Raw genomic sequence first — 14086 nt, 5'->3', positions numbered from 1 at the left:
CATGAAAGGGGGCGTTTGACCCTTCATTTGACTCTGCTTCCGCACAAAATGGACTGATCTTGTGCCGCTAACTTTACACAAACGGACTGATTGCGAGCAGCTGAGTAAAAAAGTGTGTCGCTGACTTCATTCAAGAGGAAGAGTTTGTCAGTCTGAATTATTACAGAACAGCAGAAAACAGAGAGCCGAAAAAAACTCTTACTGCAAATAAGGAGAGTGGAATGCTGCCAGCATGGAAATGATTTATTTATCTTGCCGATCGTTCTCGCAGTGCGTAACATGACATTATAAAACAATGAAATGTTGAACTCGGATTTAAACACTATACCATTTAGCCTAATATATTTATAAGCTACTTTGCTATATTTATAGCACTACGCCTATATTCCCACACTTAAGAATGGAATTTAAGTCTGACACTGTTCCAAAATGAATAGCCTATGTGGAAAATCACTTAAGTTTTGGGCCACATCAAAATGAATACAATTTTGATTTAGACTATTAGCCTTTTATTTAAATCTTACAAATACCAATAGGCCTACATTAAAAAACCTGTAGTCTGTATTTTTCGGACAAATATGAATCTACTGTGAGAAGCTTAACCTGCGAGTCTGCAGCAATGTCCAAACTGTGACAGCTGTCACCTGTCACGTCCCAACTATATTCATTATTTCATCGCCCTCATCTTCCCTTGATGTTCCAGTGATAGCCTATTCAAAGCCCCTTTTCATATAGTAAACGTCATACACTACTGATGAAAAGAAAGAAGCCCACAGTGAAATAATGTTGCAACCTGTGATTTTATAGAACGCTTCATTAAGAGCCAGTGTGTGTAGATCGCCAGGGAAAATCATTTGAGGTGAGAGCATATAGTGGCGCTGCATACAGTATAGGCGTAAGCTATTTTACATTTTCTGCATCAATAACTGTACGCATGTGGTTCATTAACTTACTGATCAATAAGTTTAGATGTAACAGTTTCCTCAGTGAGAATGTGATACTGAAAACTCTGGCTTTAGACTCAACAGACCTCGCTCAGCCCTTAATCTCGCTTCGTAGTGTACCCCTCAGGTATCCCCAGGTGATCTCTGGCAAAGTTGTGACAGGCAGTTTTGTTATTTCTTTAGAGCAGAGGCTTCTTCAGCAACCCTCCCATGGAAGCCATGTTGACTGAGTTTTCTTCATATCGTGGAACCATGCACATCTGTACCAGATGCTTCAAGAGAGGTCTGCAAATCTCCAGATGTAATGTTTGGGTTGGCTTTAACTGAAAAATCACTTTTCTTGTGGCGCTTGTGGATATTTTTGAAGGAAGTCCACTTCTAGACAGATGTTCAGTCACTCATAAAGCTCTCCATTTGTAGATGATTTGCCTCATGGTGGACCGCTGGAGCTCAAAAAAAAATTTAATTAATTTATAGCTGTCCTCAGACAAATGTGTAGCATCACAACTCTATTCCTGAGAACCCCTGAGATTTCTCTTTCCTCTTGGCATGTCTGACCTGTATGGGTTCACTTTGGTGAGCCTAAACTGACCTGGTGTTATCTCTGTTTTATCTAGTGCCGCCCAATTTCTTCCCAAAAGATTGGTCCATTTCATCACTCAATTTGGCCCTCCTGATTGTATTTACCTGCTCGCATTAAGCAATGCAGCTCAGGGTTCACAAACTTTTGCACATACAAAAGTTGGCAAATAATTTGTTTTGTCTGTTTTAACAATTGATAACCGTAAAAGATTTTTTTTAAATTGATGAACAACCATATTTCATATAAAAAAATACTAATATTGATACAAGTTAATTAATAATGGTTCAAATAAATAAAATACCAAAAGGCCCAAGGTGTTCACATACTTTCAAGCAGCACTGTAAACACTCCTGAACAAAATCTAAAAACAGGGGGAAAACTGCAAAGTATTTGCATTTCTCGGTGGTTGATCGTAACCAAGTTGCCATGACCATGAATGCCCTACATAAAGCCATCTTCACAACATGGAGCAACGTTCCCACCAGCCTCCTGGAAACACACTTGCATCATGCATGCCTAAACGAATCTTTGAACGGTAGGCCTACTGAGTCCTTTTTTGATGTTTCTGTTTGCGTTTTTGAGTTTTTAAGGCTATTGAACTTTTGATCAGATGATGAACAGCGTGTTTGAGTTTAAATTCAGTTTTCAATAAATTGCTTAATTTGTTTTTTGTCTCTTGCTCCTGATGGCATTTTGAAGCTGTACTTACAACTTTGTTACGATCAACCACAGAGAAATGCAAATACTTTGCAATTTCCCCCCGGTATTTAGATTTTGTTCAGGAGTGTATAAAAAAGTATAAATGACAGAATGCAGATGTTTTTGCTGTTGAGTTTTAAGAACAAGTGCCCCACCTTCTCAGGCTCTGCGGTCCTGTTGTTCTCCAACCCTTTCCCCTCATCATTCTCTTTTTCCTTTACTTTCTCTTTGTCTGACAGGGCCTCGGCTTCCCCTTTATCTTCCTCCTCTTCCACCTCTTTTACATTATTTTCTGGTTTGTCCGTTGGAGCAGGTGTTGCTGCAAAACAACATTAAACAAACATTTCAGTAAATTAAATTTCCCTCCAATTCTGCCTGGTAGGAGCGCCTCCTGCTGGATGTGTATGAAAGTGACGTGTTTGGTTACCTGGCTCTGAGGTGCAAGGTGTGTTGTTGTAGCTGGCATCTGGGGTGGGCATGGCGGTCTTCACGGCTGGAGACGAGGCCCTGGAGGAGAGCTTGTCTATGTTGACCTCGGGCTTGAGCTCCGGGAGACTCCAGCGCCCGTTGATGTGCTCAAACTCCTGGATCTGGACACAAAACGCTCAGCAAAATGAAGAAAAAAATAATAAGAAAAAAAGCCTGGCACACACTCACATTACCATTATACCCCTTTATTTAAAGAGCACTTATTATGCTTTTTCAACTTTTATGACCTATGAACGTTGTTATAATGATTTATAGTCATGTGCCATACTAAAGTGTCAAATAATGACTTACATGCATTTAGATGTATTCCCTGCTGACCGCCTGGGGTGGCTGTGCAGAGCGCTAAACATTGGCTATTGCAGTAAGGACTCATAAACATATCTCTGGAATTAGAATAGGGGAGCAGAAGCACCGTTTTGCATTATATGCATGCAGATGATATTATTGTCTTCCTAAAAAATATGGGAAAATCCATTCCTGTTCTGTTAAAATTGATCAAGACATTTAATAATAACGACAACGACCCAAAACACAAAGCAAAAGTGGTGAAGAAATGGTTAGCGGAGAACACATTAACGTTTTACAGTCAGAGTCCTGACTTGAATTAAATTGAGAATCTGTGGAGGGAGCTAAAGATCAGGGTGATGGCAGTGAGACCCTCCAAACTGAAAGAGTTGGAGCTGATTGCTAACGATAAATGGGCAAAAATACTAGTGGAGACGTACAAAAAGCTGATCAGCAATTATAGGAAGCATTTGATTGCTGTAATAGCCAATACGTTTTTTTTTTATTGATTATTGAGAAGGGTATGAATAATTTTAGACATGCCACATTTTATTCAAATGTAAATAAAAGCTGAAAAAAGGGTTAACCCTAACCCTCTGGGAGAAGCCTGTGTCATTTCCAATTAAGAAAAAACTTGATGGTTGAATAAAAGTAAGTTTAAGTCAAAATTTGCTAGGGGTATGAATAATGTTGGGCTTGACTGTATAAACAATATAGAGAAATGGTTATTTTGTGTATATAGAAAATGTTTTAGATCTTTGCGTTCAGCTCATGAAAAACGGGAGTATTCATATGTTGCGTTTATATGCGTTATTTTTTCCCTTTGTGTGTGTTATGTAATATGCTCTATGTTGTTATTGTACTTTTGTGTTTGTAGGACCCCCTCGAAAAACGAGATGGGTTCATCTCAAGGGGTAATTCCTAATTAGAGAATTTGAATGGGGCGACTGTGGCTCAGGTGGTTAAGCTGGTTGGCCAATGATCCTAGGGTTGGCGGTTCGATCCCAGCCCGGCCACTTGTGTCATGGTCGTTGTGTCCCTGGGCAAGACACTTCACCCACCTTGCCTCGTGTGAATGTGTATGACTGCTGTATGTTTGAGGTGGTGGTCGGAGGGGCCGATGGCGCTGAATGGCAGCCTCGCTTCTGTCAGTCTGCCCCAGGGCAGCTGTGGCTACTATGGTAGTTTACCACCACCGGTATGACTGTGTGTGAACAAATTGTCTGGAACCCTGTAAAGCGCTTTGAGTATCATGAAAGGCGCTATATAAATCCAAGCAATTATTATTATTAATTATTAATTATTATTGAATCAAAATGTACAACATCTAGTTTGACGAAAGGAGACTAACATCCTTTTTCTGACCTTCTTCTTGACGAGAGACATGACGCCGATTCGGGTGAGCACCGGCTGGCGACACAACCCTTCCCTCGGCACGCCATCTGCAAACGTCTCGGCCCCGTCGGCCACCGGCTCGCACAAGTGACGCATGAAGAGAGAAACATAAGCTCTGCCACAGAAGAAAAAGAGTGTATATATTATTTATATTGTTTATGGACGTACAAAAATGTAATCAACGCAGAATTCCCTTACTTGAATTCTTTCTCACTCTTGCCCCTGAGGTCTCTGACCAGCCACTGAGAGGAAAAAGCGTCCTGAGATGGCATCCCCCAACGCATAACCGCATTCAGGAAAGCCTTTCGCTGCCGTGTGTTAAAGCCCAGAACCTATAGAAAGGAAATAACAGTATATTTTATATTATTCCTAAGTGAAGGTGGCTCCTTTTGGACTTTCTGCTAAAATGTATCAGTGCATTGTTATTACTCTGTGAGGCCTTAAATGAACATTTCATATTGGGTATATATATACTGTATACAGTCCCCTCCAAAAGTATTGGAACAGTGAAGCCAATTCCTTTATTTTTGCTGTAGACTGGAAACATTTGACACCAAAAGATGAATATGAGATAAGAGGTCAACATTTCAGCTTTCATTTCTAGGTATTTACATCTAGATCTGATACACAACTGAGAAGATAGCATTATTTGTAAAGGAACACCACATTTTTAGGTGAGCAAAAGTATTGGAACAGATACTTAAAATAAATTAAAGTGAATAAGACTTAATATTTTGTTGCAAATCCTTCGCTTGCAATAACTGCATCAAACCTGTGACCCATTGTCATCCCAAAACTATTGCACTCTTCTACTTGTGCATTTATTCAAAGGGTGAAACTAAAGGAAATGTTTTTATTGGTAATTTCCCTGACTGGTGTATAGCTATTAGCTTACTGTGTTGTTGTCAAGATGAACCTTTACCAAAAGTGATGGAAAGGCTACAGTTTGGAGAAAGAAAGGATCTGCTCGTGATCCCAAACATACAAGCTCATCTATGAAACACGGTGGAGGCAATGTCATGGCTTAGGCTTGCATGGCTTCTTCTCGAACGGGCTCATTATTCTTCATTGATAATGTAACACATGATAGCAGCAGCAAAATGAACTCAGAAGTCTACAGAAACATTTTGTCTGCCAATGTAAAGAAAGAAGCAACCAAACTGATTGGATAATCATTCATAATGCAGCAAGATAATAACCCAAAACACACTGCAAAAACAACAACGGAGTTCATCAGGGGCAAGAAGTGGAAGGTTTTAGACCGGCCAAGTCAATCTCCAGACTCAAACCCTATAAGAGCATGCATTTTACCTGCTAAAGAGGAGACTGAAGGATGTACCCCCCCCCAAAACAAACAACAACTTAAAGAGGCTGCGGTGAAAGCCTCGAAAAGCGTCACAAAAGAAGAGTGCAAAAGTTTTGTTATGTCAGTGGCTCACAGGCTTGATGCAGTTATTGCAAGCAAATGATTTGCAACAAAATATTAAGTCTTATTCACTTTAATTTATTTTAAGTCTATCTGTTCCAATACTTTTGCTCAACCTCAAAATGTGGTGCTCCATTACAAATAATGCTATCTTCTCACTTGCATATCGGATCCAGATGTAAATACCTGGAAATGAAAGCTGAAATGTTGATCGCTTGTCTCATATTCATCTTGTGTTGTTGTTTCCAGTCTACAGCAAAAATAAAGGAATTGGCTTCACTGTTCCAATACTTTTGGAGGGGACTGTATAAAAATATATACGTATTATTAAAATCTCCCAAGGCCTTCCTTGAATAGGCCTGATTGCCTAATAATGCTAGAATAAACTTTTAACAATGCACTGCGTCCACTATAATCAGGGTTATAAATAAGGTTGGAAGGTTCAGAGGTTGTTGGCGATGTAATAACAGCACTGTCATCTCTGATTCAAGATTGAAAGATTGTTAGAAAAATATCTAAGAGTGCAAGTCTGACTAGAAACAAAGATGATGGCTTCCAGGAATGTAAAAATAAAGAACAAAAAAACACACACAAATTAATAGAGCAAAACTGGTTCTAGAGAGTTGTACAAACCTCAAGGTTGCCTCCCACTCGGGCCAGAAGAGGAGGCAGAGGTTTATCCTTCTCATTCCTCAATTGGCGACGCGACTGCCTTCGTCCTGCAGGTTTCAGGAGGCCACATAGGAGGATTACAAAAACTCATGGAAGAATAAAATGAAAGATCTAAGAGGGGTCAAAAACTTCTGAAATGCTTCAAGCGTTTTCAGCCGGTTTCGCATATTTGACAATCAAGCTTGTCCGACTCTTCAACTGTAACTGTAGCAACTAAATAAATTTGAACCTGTAATTCAACACAGACATGACTGTGTGTAAACAACAGTTAAAACAGGCATCTTTAAGACTTTAACTGTTCATGAGCAGCCCCGCTTAGTTTCCATGTCTTGGGATGGACATTTAGAATGTTTTCTTTATGCAGTTACCAACAAGAATTAACGGTTATTAACCAGTTGACTGTTAAGATTTAATGTAGCCTATGTATAGTAAAATACATGAAGCATAATAGCAGGGCTCCCAACCTTTTTTGTTCCAAGGACCGGCATATTCATTTAATTACAATTCAAGGACCAGTAGTCAATTTAAATGCCACTCACTGTATGTCACTCTCTCACACACTCACTGAGTCAGTGATAGATCATGTGATAGATGCAGGATAGCCGCCTCACTCACACTCGAAGATTTCCCCATCCACCTCAAGAAGGCTAATGCTAGTGCTATGTTAAGCTAGTGGGAGCCCACGCTGTTAATTAAATGATACAAACACATGGCATGGGAGTGTTGTGACCATACGTTGTGATTGGCTATCTTTCTTGGAGCATACGAATGGACCTATTATAGAGCTGTTAAGCGGAAGTCCCTTACTTCCGGGACATGGGACCTCTCGGCTCGAAAAATTACAACGGTAGTCAATGGAAAGAAATGTATTATTTTCTGGTCCCAGTCATGAAATGCCTTCGATTACACATATGTTTTGTATGGATTTAGATGGTATTTTTTCGTGCAAAGAATGGAACAATTTAGCGAGTAGAAGCTGGATACGGTCAGGTTTTGTGCAGAGCGCTTTTGTGGACTACAGCTCTTCGCTGCTCTTGACGCTTATGATATACGTCACCACCACTAGCACCCGTTTAGCTCCGAAACATGGCTGTGTCAATAATGCACTTTACTGCCTTCATTCAAGGACAAGACAAAAGTCTTCAGCGTGGCGAAAACCACTACAAAAGTGGACATGTGGAGAGTTTCACTTTCTCGAGTGGGGAGATTGTCGGCGTCACAGAGGCGACAAGACGTGTAGTTTTTTCTCGTTACATTTTTTCAAAAGCCGTCAGACGAATAATCATACAACATACCGTCAAACTCTTCACATGAAAAATTATCATTTAGACCCATACAAAACATATATGTAATCCAGGGCATTTAATGACTGGGACCAGAAAATAGTAGATTACTTTCCATAGACTCCCATTAATTTTTTTTCAGCCGATAGGTCCCATGCCCCGTAATTCCGCCACTTCCGCTTAACAGCTCTATAAAGTTGAGCGTAGCCTACACTACTCGTTTAATTCTTTGCCGGCAGTTTGCATTCTTACATCCGGTTTAGCGATATCAAATATCAAAGTAGCATACAGGGAGTAATAACTGGATCTGAGAGAAATTAAGATGATTTTTTTTTTTAGCGTTTAACCTTTAGTATTAACCGGTTAAAGATCTTCTTAACAGTTAACGGTTAAAGGCTGTTACATACTCTGCGAGAAGAAAGAACAAAGTTCTCGGTGACAGAGCTGCGAGAAGAAAATGACGTCATTTTCTTCTCTCAGCTCTTGTTTAGCTGTTCTCGCAGCTTGTTCTCGACACATCACCCGGGCCGAACTTTCTTCTCGCAGCTTGTCCGAGAACTATTGTGTGATTGGTCAGTCTGAAGTCAATGAGGAAAGCGAAGTGAAATCAGCTGGCGCTACTGAGTCAAATTACCATGGTAACAATGCGCCGCGGTGAGGAGTTCGGCAGTTGAGTTCTCGTGAAGTATGTAATGTCAGACCAGAAAGAACTTCTCGCAGCTCTGTCACCGAGAATTTTGTTCTTTCTTCTTGCGGAGTATGTAACAGCCTTAACAGGTTAACCATGGACATCCCTACGCTCTCTCTCTTTTTTTTTTTTTTTTTTGCTTTTTATGCTTTAATCTCTGTTTACCTTCTGGCCGATCGTCAAAGTCCTCATCCTCCTCCTCGGAGCCCACTGAATACTCGGACTGGTTATCTGAAATGTCAGCATGCCACTCTGAAACAACACGGTGGTCTGTCAATAGGCCAGGCCCATTCACCTCCACTGTGACAACAATTACTTAAACAAAAAGAACACATATCGGAAAAAAACTGCTTCTACCAGTATGATAATAATAATGCTGTCAAACGATTAAAATATTTAATTGCGATTAATCGCATTAATGTCATAGTTAACTAATTAATCGCATTTTTATCTATTCTAGCCTAAATGTCCCTTGATTTCTTTTTGTCCCATTATTTTTTCTCATTTTAATGCTCTTATCACACCCATTCTCTACACCCTTGTAATTCAGTGTATTTCTTCTAAAATATCATAATTTGCAATTCAGTAGTATTTAGGCTAAATACAAGTTGTTGTAGGCCTAAATGTTTTGGGAGTCTTTTATTTAATCCACGGCTTATTTCAGACTGTGTGTGGAGTGGACACACTATACGCTTGTGTGCCGGTGGTTGACATGGCGCTGCTGCAGGCGAGGCTTCAGTCGCCCTTCGCAGCGAAAATTAAAGTGAAAATTAACGACTGGCGGCTGCCAATAACAACCCTCCCCCCGCCCCTGTCCGGAAGCAAAGCCATTGGCCTCGCCCTCTGTCCATAGCCCTTCGCACCGTCTTTGCCGTGCCTATTACCACGGTTACGTTTACCCGTGAGAAGAACCAAGTCTAGTGCTAGTAACGCAGGAGCTCAGCCGCACTTTGAACTGTTTGACATGACCGATCCTTGTCTACATGAAAGACTATGTTCATACAGATGGACTGACAGCCACAAGCTGGAAACTGCATGTTCACAATCAAAATGCAGCAAAAGATGGAGGCTACTGCGAAGCTACTCAGTGGCTAACGGCTCAAAATAACACTTACATCAGTGAAAACATTAGTTTCAAAGTTTGACTTCTACACTATTAGCTTCCAATCCTTTGTCTTGCTAAAAACGAGCCATTGCTAGACTGCTGTGGGGAATATAAATAGGTTATTATGAGCAAAACCTGCCTGCTTATCCCGAAGCTAATAGCTATACACAAGTGAGGCAAAAATATCAATAAAAACATTTATTTTAGTTTCACCGTTTGAAAAAAGCACAAGTATCTTCCTATCCGTTGTGTTATTAAAAACGAGGCATCATTAGACTGCAGTGGTTAAGATAAATTAGTGGATTATGAGCAAAAGGCTTCTGTGTTGGTCTATGCAACATTAGCATGCTTTGCTGTACAACAGGCATCCAGACCTGCAAACTCATAGGGGGTGAAAAAGGTGACAAACATCCAACCCTTTTAGGGGGATCGGGTGTTTGCGCTGTCCAAATTATTGACTATTGTTAAATATCATTCACACAACCAGAGTTTTCCACTATTGCCTCCAATGTCTAGCTGGGTGAAAATAGTAGCCAGCTGAGATCCTGACCCTCCTAGGGGGGTCCTGGGGTATGCCCCCCCCGGAGATTTTTTTTTAAATGAAATGCATGAAGCTGGTGCACTTTGTGAGGGAAATTAAGAGGCTAAAACTGAGGAATTTTGTGTGAACAAATAATTTGGAGACACTGGGTCGGATGAATTAGAAGCTATTGAAGAAAGACACATGGATTTTCCATAAAAATATTAATTTAAAATAAAATATTATGCAGGGTCCTCTGGGTTGAGCTTGGTGTTTTTTTTCTTTTACGGGACACATTTCTCTGTAATATAATGAATACATTTAAATGCAGTGAGAGGAACGAAGCAGAAGAACTCTGTTGTCCAGGTATCTTTTTTTCACAGGGCTATACAGTGCATGGGCATCTGAGGGCAGCCCCATTTGCAAATGTTTTTAAATAAACTCAATAAGTTAGTTAAACTCGGACCACCTCCCAGATGAACTGATTCAATTATTGGGCTATTAACTATCTAGATCAAAACATTGTATACATTTTTTGTATGATATAATAATATGATGTTAATATCAAACACACAAACAAATTATTATTATTTTTTTAAATTAAAAAAGTTTTTTGGGGGCCCCCCTGGCGGACGGGGGCCCTAAGCAACACTAAGTTCGCTTATGCCTCGGGCCCGGCTCTGATTGTGAGCACACTGCAGGCGCTTAATTTCTGCAATGTGCGCTCATTAAAATGTCAGCTTCACTTAAGAGTCCAGTGTGGGTCAACAGTGCAGTGCAAAATATGCAGCATAAAGTTATAACATTCGTCTACCACCATGATGTTAAATCACCTTCACACAAAGCCTCCGCCTGAGCAAAGCAGCGAGTCGATCGATGTGAAGGTGAAAATCACTGGGAGACCTCACCAGTGTGAGCGAGTCACTTGAGCCGCCCTGCAGAAAAAACTCTGTGGTTTGATGGATAAAATTATCGTCGGGATATCCTGCCTGTTTACGTTGTCTACGGAAACGGCTTCCGCAATCTGTTTGGATGTCTCGAGTCTAAATACACAGAGCCATGTCGGCAAACTGACCGCGCAACTAAATAACGCCGTTTGCGTTAACGCCGTTAATAACGCGTTAAACTGACAGCACTAAATAATAACAATAAATCTTAACAATAATTTAAAAAAATTATAATACTGTGCAACTAACAGGCTAAACATCCTTCTCGGGCTGTGTCATTTTTTAAATCCAACGCTTGCTAAAACAATCCAGTACTGAAAACATTGACTTGAGCTTTTTAGGATCCACACCCAGTCCCTACCTTGATCTTCCTGTGCAGCGTCGTTGTAGTTGACAGGCTTGCGGTTCCTCTTGCCTTTACCTAGTTTGCTGGCCAGGTCTTCTTGTTGCTGCTCGTAGTGGTGCCGCAGCAGTTTCTCCCAGTAATCCGGATCCACGTTCTCCTCCTGTTTGATGATCTCACGCTCGATTTCCTCCACCTGGAGTATCAGAAGAATAAGTGAACTCCGGTCAAAACTTTTCTCGGACACACCAAGGTATGCAGCCGTGGTCGAGTTTCAAATGTCTGATAATTTCTCTAAACTGACTGAAGTCGTCACACTTGCAACCGACTTTTGTGCAAATATCTAATGTCTCCAAAATGAACACAACTGTCTTAACACTTTCTTTAAAAGGCAATTTCCAGGGTTAATAAATTGAACTTGGTGCATCCTGTCTGTCCTGCATATTTCCTCATTATGAAAACAATAAACCCATTCACTGCCCAAAATAAACAGTCCAGCAGCAACTCCTTTCCGTATTCAGGGACATATTTCAGGAAGCAGGGTTAACAAACTCTGAGTTCAACCCTGCACTTTGAGTTGACCGACTCTGAGATAAGCAACTCTGGGTTATCGGTTTCAGAACAGTGGATCAGCGTTGGGTCAGTCAACTTGGAGTCTGCTCACTCTGGGTTGAGTGCGTGCGTAAAAGCCATCATCAATGGATCGCTGATACCATGATTCACCATGGAAACAGGAAAAACAAAAGCGTATGCTCCGGCAGTCCGGGGGGTTGCAGGGGCGACCGCCCCCCCTCGTGCCTCAATGGTTGAAAAAGCGCGCTAAGGTGCCCTCAAGAGGGGTGAAAACGAGAGGAAATGCCTTATTGACTGCCCTTTTCACGTGCAAAACATGATTGGGTGCCCTCTAGGGTGCCCCTTCATACAATAAATTATGATGATGTGCCCTCTAGAACAAGAAAATTCAATGACGTGCCTTAATGAGTGCCCATATAGTGCCCTTCTGCCGGTCTGGTACCCTTCTGGTGCCCTTCTAGTGCCCTTCTGCCCATCTGGTACCCTTCTGGTGCCCTTCTAGTGCCCTTCTGCCCGTCTGGTGTCTCCATGGTTGAAAAAGTGTTGCTAAAGTGCCCTCTATGGTGGTGAAAACGAGGGAAAGTGCCTTATTGGCTGCTCTTTACACGTGAACAAAAATGATTGAGTGCCCTAGGTTGCCCCTCCATACAATAGGCCTAAATGATGAAGATGTGCCCTCTGGAGCAAGAATACGGCAAACCGATTAAAACATGTTGTGGTACGCTAATGAGGTGCAGACGTTCCTCTCTTTGATAGCTGACGAACGGGAAATGCGAAAGAGGCGTTGCTTTCATGTGGCGTCGCTATGACAAGCAGCTACATCGAGTGGTACTTAAATCTCCACTGGATAACCAAGCAAAAAGCAGATTAAGAGTATGTCCGTACCCATAGTGGAAAAGTGCAATTAGATGCCAAGTTATTTTTTGAGTGTTCAAGATCCGGTCCTCATTCAAGTGTAAGTCATTTCATGCAAGAGAGACGATAATAGTCAGCTATCACCTCAACATGAAGGAAAACTTCCTTAAATTTTTCCGTAGCTGGCTGTCAGTGGTCAAGGACTGTATGGTAGCGGCACATTGAATTTTCTCCAGTCTAATTTTTACTTAAATGTTAGTAAAGATGAAAGCTGCAAGGCATCCTCCCTTCTTTGGCTAAAATATGAAAGTGAACAATGATGTGAACAACTCATTTTGCTGTTTATAAAGTCGCTAGAATAAGGGGGAACAGTGTCTTTGAAACTCTTTTTTTGTTGTTGTATGAGCCCAATAATTTTTTTTAACATCTACAAACACAGTGTTAAAGGGGTAGTTTGGAAGTTTGGAATTTTGGACATAGGGCCTGATTCCCAAGTTAGCCTAAGTGTTCTTTATCATTGGAGACAGTTTTCAACACATTTCATTCAGTCCTTCTAGTTGCTGAGTTTGCTCGTGCTAGGCTAGCGCAACTAAAACAGTCTTACCCACTCCACAGTACACCCGAGGCCAATCAATATAACACTAGACTATCGATGTAAATGTCTGTGTTGATAGAATAATGTTAGAAATAAAACCAACCTCGCATCGCATGAATCATCGCATTTTGAGGGACTACTTTCTCAACAGCAGCGGAATTTTACTTTGATCCGGCTAGCTGTGTAACCGAATCACTACAGCAGAAAGTAAACAGAGCAGCGTGGGACAGAAGCGGAAACGAAGGACTAGGCAACATGGTTTTTCAGTGTGCATTTAGGAATTGTAAAAATAAACCCTACAGATGTGCACCACAAAGTTTCCACCAATTTCCAGTGGCTTGTTGCTGTTGCTTTTGTTTGGACATAAAAACACCGGTGGAAACTGTTCGCAAACGGAGTATTTGTAGCGATAATTTCAGACCGGACGACTTTGAGAAACCCCCGCAATCTAAAGAGCAATAAATCACTGAAAACAAAAGCGGTGCCATCCATCTTTTCAGATGCACCAACAGCCACTGATGAACAGGTAATAACTTTTGGTAGGCTACGCTAGCTAATAAAGCTGGCCCCTTTCATAATGTTAGCATACTGACAGATTGATGACAACGTTAGAGGAGATTAGTGTTTGATACAACAAATTCCTCATAATCGTCTTCAAAAGCAGACGCATCGCTAAGTCCTCCA

The 14086-nt window shown here is 41.0% G+C and overlaps 1 protein-coding gene across 7 annotated transcripts in view; it reads right to left on the bottom strand.

Annotated features, from left to right (window-relative positions):
• Positions 1 to 14086, bottom strand: part of chd3 (chromodomain helicase DNA binding protein 3) — a 173982-nt gene that overhangs the window by 71965 nt on the left and 87931 nt on the right. For 6 of the 7 annotated variants that reach the window (XM_080052084.1, XM_080052085.1, XM_080052087.1 and 3 more), the window contains 7 exons: positions 11398 to 11575; positions 8630 to 8716; positions 6455 to 6540; positions 4594 to 4727; positions 4366 to 4510; positions 2654 to 2816; positions 2382 to 2545 (listed from right to left, as the gene is read on the bottom strand). In XM_080052084.1, coding sequence (XP_079908210.1) covers positions 2382 to 2545; positions 2654 to 2816; positions 4366 to 4510; positions 4594 to 4727; positions 6455 to 6540; positions 8630 to 8716; positions 11398 to 11575 — 957 coding nt within the window. The remainder of the gene's footprint in view (positions 1 to 2381; positions 2546 to 2653; positions 2817 to 4365; positions 4511 to 4593; positions 4728 to 6454; positions 6541 to 8629; positions 8717 to 11397; positions 11576 to 14086) is intronic. The other variant, XM_080052083.1, reaches the window with a different exon arrangement.

The sequence above is a fragment of the Ammodytes marinus genome (genome assembly GCF_949987685.1).
Source record: "Ammodytes marinus genome assembly, chromosome: 23".
NCBI classification, from domain to species: domain Eukaryota; kingdom Metazoa; phylum Chordata; class Actinopteri; order Uranoscopiformes; family Ammodytidae; genus Ammodytes; species Ammodytes marinus.
Note: the sequence above shows the minus strand (reverse complement) of the source record. Positions and strands in the feature narration are given on the sequence as shown.